This window comes from Zalophus californianus, chromosome 15, assembly GCF_009762305.2.
Source record: "Zalophus californianus isolate mZalCal1 chromosome 15, mZalCal1.pri.v2, whole genome shotgun sequence".
Classification (NCBI taxonomy): Eukaryota; Metazoa; Chordata; class Mammalia; order Carnivora; family Otariidae; genus Zalophus; species Zalophus californianus.
Genome location: NC_045609.1, coordinates 70,650,727 through 70,665,076, shown reverse-complemented (window position 1 = coordinate 70,665,076; position 14,350 = coordinate 70,650,727). Strand labels below are relative to the sequence as shown.

The 14,350-nt window shown below is 39.2% G+C and overlaps 2 protein-coding genes across 4 annotated transcripts in view; one reads left to right on the top strand and one right to left on the bottom strand.

Moving 5' to 3' along the window:
* VTI1A (vesicle transport through interaction with t-SNAREs 1A) overlaps positions 1-14,350 on the bottom strand; it is a 351,162-nt gene that overhangs the window by 273,037 nt on the left and 63,775 nt on the right. The window lies entirely within an intron of this gene.
* LOC113919386 (TSSK6-activating co-chaperone protein-like) lies at positions 11,562-11,948 on the top strand. Its single transcript, XM_027588351.1, has one exon. The coding sequence runs from the start codon at positions 11,574-11,576 to the stop codon at positions 11,946-11,948; it is 375 nt and encodes a 124-aa protein (XP_027444152.1). The 5' UTR covers positions 11,562-11,573.

Genomic DNA, 14,350 nt, shown 5'->3' with positions numbered 1-14,350 from the left:
ACATATGCTTGTAGTTTACGACTTTCACATTGCTATTGAACACAGTGTGGCTGTGTCTTAAATCATGTTAGCTTGTCAATCAATAATTAAGTTACTTCATTCAGAAAATCAGCTCATGATAGAATGCCCAGATGTTGTTGTCAACATCTGGAATAGTGTAAGTTTTCAGTCGAGGAAATTTAATTCTTTAAAATCTTTCTGAATATAAAATAAAATAACTCCATAGACTATATTTGAAATAATCAAAATGTCAAAATGTTTACTGTTTTGTTTGGTAATAAAAACATATACATACCCTATGCATTTCCACTGGAAAAATGATACTCTGAGAGATGAATGCTATATAGCAGATGCTTCATTTGTATTTTTAAAAGAACTACTGAAATACAGTATACAAATTACATAATTAAGTTGTATGTGGGTATCCCTACGTAATCTGCTTAGCATTAGGAAGGAAAAGCAATCATTCATTGAAAACCTAGCCATAGCCATAATTTCACGCGATCTAGATATCCAAGAGCAAATGATCTCAATGATTCTGTAATTGACAGTAAGATATCTCAAAAAGAACAGAATTGACATGAGGCATCATCTAGGCCAGACTTCCGTATTTAGAGATGAAGAGTTCTGAGCCAGGTGAGGGATCTCCCCACGGCCACACACTTGGGAAAGACGAGGCAGAAGAAGGATGGAATCTGTTTCCCAATGTCAGTGCTCTATTTACTTTACCACCCCACCTTTCGTTCTACCGAACCACCATGGCAGACTGGGGCCGTCCTACTGCTCCTTCCCCCCAAGGCAGGTTTGGCTGCACCACTCACTTGGTTCTAGGAATTTATCATCCGCTATGAATTGATTAGTCTATAGGTTTTGTTTCTTGTCACCTTCTTCCAAAATAAACAAACAAAAAAGAACTTATACATTGTTGTCAACATCTGGAATCTTGACAGTAATAAATTTGCAAGTTCAAGGGCAATGAACGCTTAAGGCAGAATGTTTTAAATCATAGAATAAAACATCTGATCTGAGGATGAGTCACGACCACACTTATGGGTGTAACTTAGATATGTTTCAAGATTAATCTTCAAAGGCTCTGCCATAAAGCACCAATAATCTACCCACATGGCAGGAGAGAAGCTGCACTGGTTATTAAGGTGTGTAAGAACTGCCTTCTTGGCCATAGGATCTGGTGACTCCCTATACAGTTACTCTACAATTTTAGACTGGAACCAGCCATCTCACGAGCAAACAATTTTTACAATATTTTTCCCCTAATACTCGCTTTTGAACACATGTTGTGACAGATTCTTTATTATAGTATATGCTGTGTTATAGTAAGGTTACAGTTCTCATAATTCAGAGATGCCTTTTAATGCTTTATGAATATAGCCCATAAAACCATGATGGTTAGGCAGTAAAACTAAGTTCTTTGAGCCCAAATTGTCTATGAAAACATTCTGAAGATTACTTCCCCATCCAGGTGACCCCAAACTATAATGTATAATAAATATAAATATTCATACCTGATTCATAAACAACATGTGCTTCCTCTAAAACTTTCCACCTTCAATTGAACAGAATAAAATCCTGTGTACTCAGGGGTTTTGCTTCATCAGTTAAATGTTGTTTCTTTGAATAATCAGTCTATCATTTTCTACTGAGTCTTTCCTTTAAGGACATAAACATTCCTAAGTGTACCTAGCTTTATATATTTCAAAATGTTATTTCAGTCAGTACTATACTGCCCAGCCAATGCCCAATCTCTCTTCATCCTTCCCTTCCTGGCCAAGCTTCCTGAACAAGTATTCCACAAACATTAACCTCACTTATTCATGCCCCAGCCACTTCTCAACTTACAACAAACTTGATGCTTTCCTGCCATGCCACAGGACTCCCTAGGATCACCAGTATCTCAGTAGCTGACGAAGTCATTGGTGATGTTTTCCAAGTAAACTTTGGAAGTTTTAGAATAGTTAAAGATTTATAAAAAAAAGTTACAAAGACAGTAGAGTCCCCATAGAACCCACATTTGGTTTCCCCTATTATTAACAACTTACATTAGTATTGTACATTTGTCACAGTTAATGAATTAATAGTCCATTATTACACATTATTATTAACTAAAGTACATACTTTTTCCAGGTTTCCTTAATACCTGATGTTCTTTTTCTGTTCCAGATACCATCCAGGATTCCATGTTACATTTACGTGTCATGTGTTCTCAGTCTCCTCTTGGCTGTGACAATTTCTCAGACTTTCCTTATTTTTGATGATTTTGAAAGTTTTGAAGAGCACCGGTCAGGTGTTTTGTAGAATGTCCCTCAACTGGGATCTGTCTGATGTTCTTCTCCTGACTAGACTGTGGTAATGTTTTCGGAGGAAGACCGAAGAGGTAAAGAGCCATTTTCATCAGATCATATCCAAGGTACAGACTATCAACATGACTTATCACTGTTGATGTTGACCTTGGTACCTGGCAGAGGCAGTGTTTGTCATGTTTCTCCACTGAAAAGCTACTCTCTCCCCCTTCTGTACTCTACTTACTATGTGCGGCCCACATTTAAGAAGGGGGGAGGTAAGCTCTATCTCTTTCAGGGAGGAGTATCTTCATAAGTCATTTGGCATTCTTCTGTATGGAAAGAGGTCTACTCAATCATTCTTCAATCATTTATTGATATCAGTATGGACTTACAGGTATTTATTTTGTACTTATAGTCTAATACTACATCGTTAATTTTGTTGCTCAAATTATACCAGCTTTGGCTCCAATGGCCTTTCAGTCTTCTTCTCATTTGGCCTCTTGATAGCATCTGACGCTGTTGCCCACTTCCTCCTTAGCAGTTACAGCACCGTCCTCCTTAGGAATTCCTCCCTCCTTCTGGTCTTTCCTTCTCAGTCTCCTTCATTATAACTTCTCTCTCAGTCTGACTAGGTCTTCATCCTAGACCTCTTCGCACGCATCTGAATGATCTGATTTTTATCCACTGTTCTAACTACCAGCTAGAAGTTGGCAAAGACATGTTTTTTGCATATTCTAATATGCAAATCTAATTCCTACTGGGTGCCTTAGAAAACTTGAAGGCATCTTAGACTTAACACAGACACAGTGGGGCGTTTGCTTTCTCTTCTACTGCTCCTCCTTCTGTTTTCCCTAGTTTGATGTATGGTTTTACCATGCACATAGTCCCCCCAGATAAAAATCTAAAAATTATTCCCAAATCTAATACATCACCCATCACTATGGATTATTTTTCAGAATATCTACAACTGGGCCTCTTAGCCATATTTGCAGGATGTCTGTTACCTTATGAACTAGTCCCAATTCTTTCCTTATAACTGTTGTTACCACATATTTCAACCCTCTTTTTATATATGAATTATACTTGAGAGATACCTGTATGGTAAGCCTGACATGTTTTAAGGCAGAGGTAGCCCAAAAGGTACAAATTCTCAGTTCCTCATCTTACGAAGTAAAGGAGATCCCTTCAAACCTGTCTCTTGCAGAATATCAAAGCTCCAAAACAATCACTGTCTAAAAATATAACTTACTTCAGAATAGGAAAATAGAAATAGTTAAAAATAGATAGCAAATACATTTGACAAAAGCCAATACAGGAATACCCTGCCTTTGGAAGATTCACATTAGGCCACTTTAAAGGCCTACATCAGTACCTGTTTTTGCTAATGGGAAGAAATCTGAAGGGGATTTTTGCTTTTACAAAAACAGGTGAGTAACATTCAGCATTTGTTTTTCAGTGAGCTGTTAGGGAGGCAGTTCCCACCCTGAGCAGTAAAAGTGGCCCCACTCAGCTCCTTCCCCAGGAACAGCACACAGCATCTCAGCATCAGGGTTCTGAACTGGGGCTGGGAGCACCCGTATTCATCCGCATTTATTTTGTGTATCTATTAGCAAGCTGTGTCCTACGGTATCAGAAAAACTTAAAAGTGGTTATTCTTTGGGTCTGAGAATGTTAAAAAATCTTTCCATATAACAATTATCATTGTTTCTTTGCTTTACATCATTTTGGCTTATGAATGGTTTCATAGGAACACTCTGCTTTCTGATAGCAGGGGAAACCTGGATACTACGGGAAAATGCTAAGCAACAAACCTCTCTCCAACTTTATAAGTCAATATCACATTTCCCTTTAATTTCAAATATAGGCATACCTCATACAAGCTATTTTTTGTTCTCCTAAGTTAGATATTCCCATTTTTTTATTATGTAGAAGCTAAAAGACCACCATTTCAAACGAGATGCTGTGCATGCATATTTCTTCTTTGTTTGTCTGATTTGTGTAGCTCAGGAATATGGATTACTTCTGTTATCTGCATGAAGAAGCTCTGCTACAAGCCTGGCATTCAGTTTGCTTTTATCTCTGAGACCCCAAATTGTACCGTTAGGCAACAGAGGGCACTTATCTAGATTGAACTGTCATACAAATAGATTTTTGTCAGCCATTCAATTTGTATTGGGGAACACGCCAACAAAAACAAAACCGGCAATTTAAAACAACAAACCTATCCTCTCCTGACAGGAACAAATTGCTGTATTTCAAATGAATAAGAATTACTATAGATCGTACATCCTGCGTGTGGGTGCTACGGAAAGAAAAACAGTCTTGAAACTAATTCTGTCTAGTTTTTCTGGCTGTGGTCTAACATAAAGCAAGTACGCAGTCTACTTAATACTCATAAGCACACAAGGGGAAAAAAAAACACTGACAGGAATTACATGTTATCAGAGGACAATGAGGCTTTCTAATAAAATTCTGGGTCAAAATTCAGTGGCTACGTGAAGAAGGCAACATTGTGCTGCATTTTTACTTTGTTCCCTGAACTCTGGTCCTTCCAGGAATACAGGTGGTACCTATGCCCACAAAATATTCAATTTGAGTAGTAAGACCATCATTTCCCCTGAGCCTAACTTGATTCTGGCTCTGTGTCTTCCATATTCACTGAAAACTTCAGAGAAACGACTTCACCATAGTTATACCACTTTGATATCTCAGACCATTTTGAAAAATAATCAGAGTTCATCTATTCAAAGTTGGTTTTAACCTCAGACAGTAAAGATATTGATAAATTACATCAGTAAAAATACAGTAATAAAATTTTCACAACTTGAAAATAATTTCAATTTGTTCATCAGTATTTAAAATAGTTTAACCCCCTCTCCTATTATTTTTGTCTGATTTGAATCTCATTCCCTTTTTTATAAGCTGCATCTTCATTCTGGACTTCTGTAGTTACTCCTTCAGTGAAATCCCATCTTAGAGTTGTGGAATTATAAACTACTGTGAGGGAAATAAGCAAACATGAAAATTCAGCCCTGTGAATCCACATCAAGCTGAAATAGAAAATACATAAACTTGAAGGTAAAAAACCATGTAATTTTACTGAATAGAGATCTAATTTGTACGATTATTCAAACACAAATATTTACATTTAAAAATGAGTTTTCTTTGGTCAAGGAGGAGCAAGATGGCAGCAGAGGAGTAGGAGACCTGGGTTTCGTCTGGTCCCAGGAATTCAGCTGGATAGGGATCAAACCATTCTGAACACCTACAAACTCAACAGGAGATCGAAGAAAAGAATAGCAACAACTCTCTGAACAGAAAAGCAACCACTTTCTGGAAGGTAGGACGTGTGGAGAAGTGAATCTGAGGTGATATTCGGAAGGATAGACGGCGGGGAGGGGGCTTCCATCACCCACTACCGGCAAGGGATAAAGCAGCCGAGCACAAAATCGGAACTTTTAGAAGCCAGCTCTGCTGAGGGACGTTGCTCCAGTGGCTAAGCTGGGGGTGGAACCCTCGTGGGACAGTGTGGTCTCAGGACCCTCGGGGTCACAGAAAGACCGGGGATGCCTGAGTGCGGCAGAGCTCCCAGGTATCAGAGCAGGGAAGCCGGCTGCAGAGACGGAGCCGAGGTGCAGGCTCTCAGCTCGGGGTTGCCATAAACTGTGATTGGTGACAGTTGGGCCACTGCTCCTCCAGCAGGGACCCAACAAGCGGCAGAGCCGAGGAGACTCCCCTTCCTCCCCTGGGGAGGAGCGGCACGGGAGCGCACCACAGGGATCTGCTGGGTTTGGAGACTCCACACCAAGTCGGGTGCCAGAGATAGAAACGCTCGGTCACAGGCCGGGTGAGCACGGAGTGAGGCTGGAGACCGGGGAGACGGGAGTGATTGCTTTTCTCTGGGGACGCACTGGGGAGCGGGGGCCCCGAGTTCTTGGCTCCTCCGGGGCGGAGTTTGGGAGGCCGCCATTTGCACTCTTGTCCTCCAAAGCTGTACCAAGAGCTTGCAGGGAACAAAAGCTCCTGAGAGCAAACCTGAACAGATTACTTAGCCCGGACCCGCCAAGGGCGGGGCAATTCCGCCTCTGGCAAAGACATTTGGGAACCACGGCAACAGGCCCCTCCCCCAGAAGATCAGCGAGAACAGCCAGCCAAGACCAAGTTTACCGATCAATGAGAATGGGAGAACTCCAGCTCTAGGGGAATACAGCACAGAGAATTCATGGCTTTTTTACCATCATTCTTTAGTCTTTCAAAGTTAATTTTTTTAAATTTTTTTTGAATTTTTCTTTTTCCCTTTTGCAACCAACATCTTATCAATCCCTTTTTTAAAAATCTTTTTTATTTTCCATTTTTAGAGTCATATTCTAACCCTTCATTGTAGGCAACCTTATTTTTAGTATATATATAAGTTGTTCTCTCTTTAAAATTTTAGGATACAGTTTCTTCTAACAGACCAAAATATACCCTAAATCTCTAGTGAATGGCTTTGTTCTGGTCTCCTGCCTGATCACATTCTCTCCCTCTTTTTTTTTTTTTAATTTCTTCTTTCTTTTTTCAACCAACTTCTTATCAATTCCTTTTATAAAATCTTTTATAATTTTCATCTTTACAGTCATATTCCTTCCCTTCATCGTATTTACCCTTATTTTTGTACATATATAAGTTTTTCTTTCTTTAAAATTTTGGGAGGCATTTTCTCCTAACAGACCAAAATACACTCAAAATCTAGTGTGTGGCACTGATCTATTCACCAGCCTGACCATATTCTTTTTTTTTTTTCCTTTTTCTTTTTTCTTTCTTTCCGTTTCTTTTCCCCCAGTTTCAGGTCTCTTCTGATTTGTTTAGTGTATATTTTTCTGGGGTCGTTGTTACCCTGTTAGCATTTTGTTCTCTCATTCATCTATTCTCCTCTGGACAAAATGACAAGATGGAAAAACTCACCTCAAAAAAAAGAACAAAAGGCAGTACTGACTGCCAGGGACCTAATCAATATGGACATTAGTAAGATGTCGGAACTAGAGTTCAGAATGACGATTATAAAGATACTAGCTGGGCTTGAAAAGAGCATGGAGGATACTAGAGAAACCCTTACTGGAGAAATAAAAGAACTAAAATCTAACCAAGTCAAAATAAAAAAGGCTATTAATGAGGTGCAATAAAAAATGGAGGCTCTAACTGCTAGGATAAATGAGGCAGAAGAGAGAATTAGTGATATAGAAGACCAAATGATGGAGAATAAAGAAGCTGAGAAAAAGAGAGATAAACAACTATTGGATCATGAGGGCAGAATTCGAGAGATAAGTGGTACCATAAGATGAAACAATATTAGAATAATTGGGATCGCAGAAGAAGAAGAAAGAGAGAGAGGGGCAGAAGGTATATTGGAGCAAAGTATAACAGAGAACTTCCCTACTGTGGGGAAGGAAACAGGCATCAAAATCCAGGAGGCACAGAGAACCCCCCTCAAAATCAATAAAAATAGGTAAACACCCTGACATCTAAGAGTAAAACTTATGAGTCTCACAGACAAAGAGAAAATCCTGAAAGCAGCTCGGGAAAAGAGGTCTGTAACCTACAATGGAAGAAACATTAGATTGGCAACAGACCTATCCACAGAGACCAGGCAAGCCAGAAAGGACTGGCATGATATATTCAGAGCACTAAATGAGAAAAATATGCAGCCAAGAATACTATATCCAGCCAGGCTGTCACTGAAAATAGAAGGAGAGATAAAAAGCTTCCAGGACAAACAAAAACTAAAAGAAATTGCAAACACGAAACCAGCTCTACAAGAAATATTGATACAGTAACAGTAACCTTACAGGCAATAAAATGGCACTAAACTCATATCTTTCAATAGTTACCCTGAATGTAAATGGGCTAAATGCCCCAATCAAAAGACATAGAGTATCAGATTGGATAAAAAACCAAGACCCATTGATATGGTGTCTGCAAGAGACTCATTTTAGACCCAAAGACACCTCCAGATTGAAAGTGAGGGGGTGGAAAACGATTTACCATGCTAATGGACATCAGAAGAAAGCTGGGGTGGCAATCCTTATATCAGACAAATTAGATTTTAAACCAAAGACTGTAATAAGAGATGAGGAAGGACACTATATCCTACTTAAAGGGTCTATCCAACAAGAAGATCTAACAATTGTAAATATCTATGCCCCTAACATGGGAGCAGCCAATTATATAAGGCAATTAATAACAAAAGCAAAGAAACACACTGACAACAATACAGTAATAGTGGGGGACTTTAACACCCCCCTCACTGAAATGGACAGATCATCTAAGCAAAATATCAACAAGGAAATAAAGACTTTAAATGATACACTGGACCAAATGGACTTCACGGATATATTCAAAACATTCCATCCCAAAGCAACACAATACACATTCTTCTCTAGGACCCATGGAACATTCTCCAGAACAGATGACATCCTAGTCACAAATCAAGTCTCAACCAGTACCAAAAGATTGGGATCATTCCCTGCATATTTTCAGACCACAGTGCTTTGAAACTACAACTCAATCACAAGAGGAAAGTCGGAAAGAACTCAAATACATGGAGGCTAAAGAGCATTTTACTAAAGAATGAATGGGTCAACCAGGAAATTAAAGAAGAATTAAAAAAATTCATGGAAACCAATGAAAATGAAAACACAACTGTTCAAAATCTTTGGGATGCAGCAAAGGCAGTCCTAAGAGAAAAGTATATAGCAATACAAGCCTTTCTCAAGAAACAAGAGTAGTCTCAAATACACAACCTAACCCTACACCTAAAGGAGCTGGAGAAAGAACAGCAAATAAAACCTAAACCCAGCAGGAGAAGAGAAATCATAAAGATCAGAGCAGAAATCAATGAAATAGAAACCAAAAAAAAAAACAGTAGAACAGATCAACGAGACCAGGAGCTGGTTCTTTGAAAGAATTAAAAAGATTGATAAACCCCTGGCCAGATTTATCAAAAAGAAAAGAGAAAGGACCCAAATAAATAAAATCATGAATGAAAGAGGAGAGATCATAACCAACACCAAAAAAATACAAACAATTATAAGAACATATTATGAGGAACTATATGGCGGCAAATTAGATAAGCTGGAAGAAATGGATGCATTCCTAGAAATGTATAAACTACCAAAACGGAACCAGGAAGAAACAGAAAACCTGAATAGACCTATAACCACTAAGGAAATTGAAGCAGTCATCAAAAGTCTCCCAACAAACAAAAGCTCAGGGCCAGATGGCTTCCCAGGGGAATTATACCAAACATTTAAAGAAGCATTAATACCTATTCTTCTGAAACTGTTCCAAAAAATAGAAATGGAAGGAAAACCTCCAAGCTCATTTTATGAGGCCAGCACTACCTTGATCCCAAAATCAGACAAAGACCCCATCAAAAAGGAGAGTTACAGACCAATATCCCTGATGAACATGGATGCAAAAATTCTCACCAAAATACTAGCCAACTGGATCCAACAGTGCATTAAAAGGATTATTCACCATGACCAAGTGGGATTTATCCCTGGGCTGCAAGGCTGGTTCAACATCCGCAAATCAATCAACGTGATACAATATATTAACAAAAGAAAGAACAAGAATCATATGATCCTCTCAATAGATGCAGAAAAAGCATTTGACAAAGTACAGCATCCTTTCTTGATCAAAACTCTTCAGAGTATAGGGATAGAGGGTACCTACCTCAATATCATAAAAGCCATCTATGAAAAATCCACAGTGAATATAATTCTCAATGGGGGAAAAACTGAGAGCTTTCCCCCTAAGGTCAGGAACACGGCAGCGATGTCCACTATCACCACTGCTATTCAACATAGTACTAGAAGTCCTAGCCACAGCAATCAGACAACGAAAAGAAATAAAAGGCATCTGAATCGGCAAAGAAGAAGTCAAACTCTCACTCTTTGCAGATGATATGATGCTTTATGTGGAAAACCCAAAAGACTCCACCCCAAAACTGCTAGAACTTATACAGGAATTCAGTAAAGTAGCAGGATCTGCACAGAAATCAGTTGCATTTCTATACACCAACAAGACAGAAGAAAGAGAAATTAAGGAGTCGATCCCATTTACAATTGCATCCAAAACCATATGATATCTAGGAATAAGTCTAACCAAAGAGGTAAAGAATCTGTACTCAAAAAGCTATAAAATACTCATGAAAGAAACTGAGGAAGACACAAAGAAATGGAAAAACGTTCCATGCTCATGGATCGGAAGAACAAATATTGTAAAGGTGTCAATGCTACCTAGAGCAATCTACACATTTAATGCAATCCTTATTAAAATACCATCCACTTTTTTCAAGGAAATTGAACAAATAATCCCAAAATCTGTATGGAACCAGAAAAGACCCCAAATAGCCAGAGGAATGTTGAAAAAGAAAAGCGAAGCTGGTGGCATCACAATTCCGGACTTCAAACTCTATTACAAAGGTGTAATCATCAAAGACAGTATGGTACTGGCACAAAAACAGACACATAGATCAATGGAACAGAATAGAGAGGCCAGAAATGGACCCTCAACTCTATGGTCAACTAATCTTCGACAAAGCAGGAAAGAATGTCCAATGGGAAAAGAATATCCAATGGAAAAAGACAGTCTCTTCAACAAATGGTGTTGGGAAAATTGGACAGCCACATGCAGAAGAATGAAACTGGACCATTTCCTTACACCACACACAAAAATAGACTCCAAATGGTTGAAAGACCTAAACGTGAGACAGGAGTCCATCAAAATCCTAAAGGAGAACACAGGCAGCCACCTCTTCGACCTCAGCTACAGCAACTTCTTCCTAGAAACTTCGCCAAAGGCAAGGGAAGCAAGGGCAAAAATGAACTATTGGGATTTCATCAAGATAAAAAGCTTTTGCACAGCAGAGGAAACAGTCAACAAAACCAAAAGACAACCGACAGAATGGGAGAAGATATTTGCAAATGACATATCAGATAAAAGGCTAGTATCCAAAATCTATAAAGAACTTATCAAACTCAACACCCAAAGAACAAATAATCCAATCAAGAAATGGGCAGAAGACATGAACAGACATTTCTCCAAAGAAGACATCCAAATGGCCAACAGACACATGAAAAAGTGCTCAACATCACTTGGCATCAGGGAAATCCAAATCAAAACCTCAACGAAGTTGGCCGGCATGCCATCGTGCATGTGTGTCAACTATGAGGGTGGGTGCCGGGCAGGAGGCTTTCGACTAATGGCGCAGGCACACCTGTTGGTGTCCTGATGGAGCAGCATGCTAGCCATCCCAATGGAAAAGCCAAAGAGAAAAGTAATGTTGTGCCTCTTTGTCGAGCCAAACCCTCCCCTAGCTTTATTAATCTTCAAGCAAGTTCCCCACCGGCCACTTTCTTGAACATCCAGAACACAAAGCTGCCCTCAGTAGTTGACCACAAGCCCAAGGAATTCCTGGGACTCCTAGAATGTATGTATGCCAATCTCCAGCTCCAGACCCAGTTCGCCCAACAACAGATGGCTATTTTGGAAAATTTACAAGCATCCGTGACACAGCTGGCTCCTGGGAAGGGAAGCAAGAACTCTTCTCTCCCAGCCTTATCCTGCAATCTGTTGTTAAATCACTTGCCCCAGCTCAGTAAATGAATTGTGGAACACACACACAAAAAAATCTCAATGAGATACCACCTCACACCAGTCAGAATAGCTAAAATTAACAAGTCAGAAAATGACAGATGTTAGCAAGGATGCAGAGAAAGGGGAACCCTCCTACACTTTGGTGGGAACGCAAGCTGGTGCAGCGACTCTGGAAAACAGTATGGAGGTTCCTCAAAAAGTTGAAAACAGAGCTACCATACATCCCAGCAATTGCACTACTGGGTATTTACTCCAAAGATACAAATGTAGTGATCCAAAGGGGTACGTGCACCCCAATGTTTATAGCAGCAATGTCCACAATAGCCAAACTATGGAAATGGCCAAGATGTCCATCAACAGATGAATGGATAAAGAAGATATAGTACATATATATATATACAATGGAATATTACACAGCCATAAAAAAAACCCCGAAATCTTGCCATTTGCAACGACGTGGATGGAACTAGAGGGTATTACGCTAAGCGAAATAAGTCAATCAGAGAAAGACATGTATCATATGATCTCAATGATATGAGGAATTCTTAATCGCAGGAAATAAACTGAGGGTTGCTGGAGTGGTGGGAGGTGGGAGGGATGGGGTGGCTGGGTGATAGACATTGGGGAAGGTATGTGCTATGGTGAGCGCTGTGAATTGTGTAAGACTGATGAATCACAGACCTGTACCTCTGAAACAAATAATACATTATACGTAAAAAAAAAAAAAAAAAAGAAGATAGTAGGAAGGGAAAAATGAAGGGGGGGAATAGGAGGGGGAGATGAACCATGAGAGACTATGGACTCTGAGAAACAAACTGAGGGTTCTAGAGGGGAGGGGGGTGGGGGGATGGGTTAGCTTGATGATGGATATTAAAGAGGGCATGTATTGAATGCAGCACTGGGTGTTATACACAATGAATCATGGAACACTACATCAAAAATTAATGATGTAATGTATGGTGATTAACATAACATAAAATTTTTAAAAAATGAGTTTTCTTTAATAAAAATTATGTCACAAGAATTTGGCACTACAAAATTCTGTAATATGTCACATGAAGAAGCTATAACGTTATATGTTGTGGCAGCAGGTGCTGGTTGTCAGGTCTTCAGATTTTATTAGGGACAATCTGAAAAAATAGTATACTCCAGATACAAGGCATGAAAAGGACCTCATGAATGGCAGTTAAAATAGATAACAGGCCAAAAACAAGGTGAAATGTAATAGTTCAAGTTGCCTCTACATTTTGGTAAATAATAGAGCTATCTGAGAAAAAATATTTACTTTGAAGAAAGGTAAAAATTACATTACTTTAAAAACATGAACAGATGCATGATGTATGCAACATACTTTCAAAGGGTTCAGAAAACAGGGACATATATGTAGAGAGTAAAAGATCAGTAGAGAAAGCATGCACAGATGATAAAGCAAATGGAACAAAATGCTAATAGGTAAAGCTAGATAAAGAATATACGTATGTTCTTTGTACTATTCTTTAAACTTTAATGAAAGTTTGGGATTATTTCCAAATAAAAAGTTTACGATGATTAAACGTGTGAAAAGAATGGGGGGGAAGAAAGTAGAGGCTCTTGATAAGCTATTTTTCTACAGTTAATGTCTGAGATTAACTAAATGTCCATATAAATCCTTGATTAGATAACCGTTCTTGTTAATCAAAAATATGAGACCATTCCTCAGAATGGTCAAAGTCAGACAACTGAAACTGCTAATTGTTATCATATATGATGGGGTTTTCCATTTTTTCAGTAAAAATACAGAACTTTATTTGTTAGGGTTATTTTTTAAAGATTTTATTCATTTATTTGACAGAGAGCAGGAGAGAGAGAGAAAGCGACAAGCAGGGGGAGCAGCACAGAGAGAGGGAGAAGCAGGCTCCCCACTGAGCAGGGAGCCCGATGAGGGGCTTGATCCCAGGACCCCAGGATCATGACCTGAGCAGAAGACAGACGCTTAACTGACTGAGCCACCACCCAGGAGCCCCTTTTTACTAGTTTTAAATTAGCAACATAATTTTCTTTTTGTAGTTCAACTATTAGAATGGACTCAATCTAAATCATCCATGGTTGGGGCACCTGGGTGGCTCAGTCAGTTAGGCAGTTAAGCATCTGCCTTCGGCTCAGGTCATGATCCCGGGGCCCTGGGATCGAGCCCCAGGTCTGGCTCCCTGCTCGGCGGGGAGTCTGCTTATCCCTCTCCTTCTCTCCCTCCACCCCCAGCTCCTGCTTGCTCTCTCTCCCTCGCTCTCAAATGAATAAATAAAATCTTAAAAAAAATAAATCATCCATGGTAAGAGAAGTTCAAAGTTATCAGGTTAATAATAAGAGTTAAAACAGTTTGGCAATAAAGTCTAATTCTTTTCCAATTCCTTCATTTCATTCAGAATTAGAAC

Excerpts from the sequence above, each read along its gene's own strand:
- LOC113919386 (XM_027588351.1), top strand. The coding sequence starts at position 11,574 with ATGGAGCAGCATGCTAGCCATCCCAATGGAAAAGCCAAAGAGAAAAGT.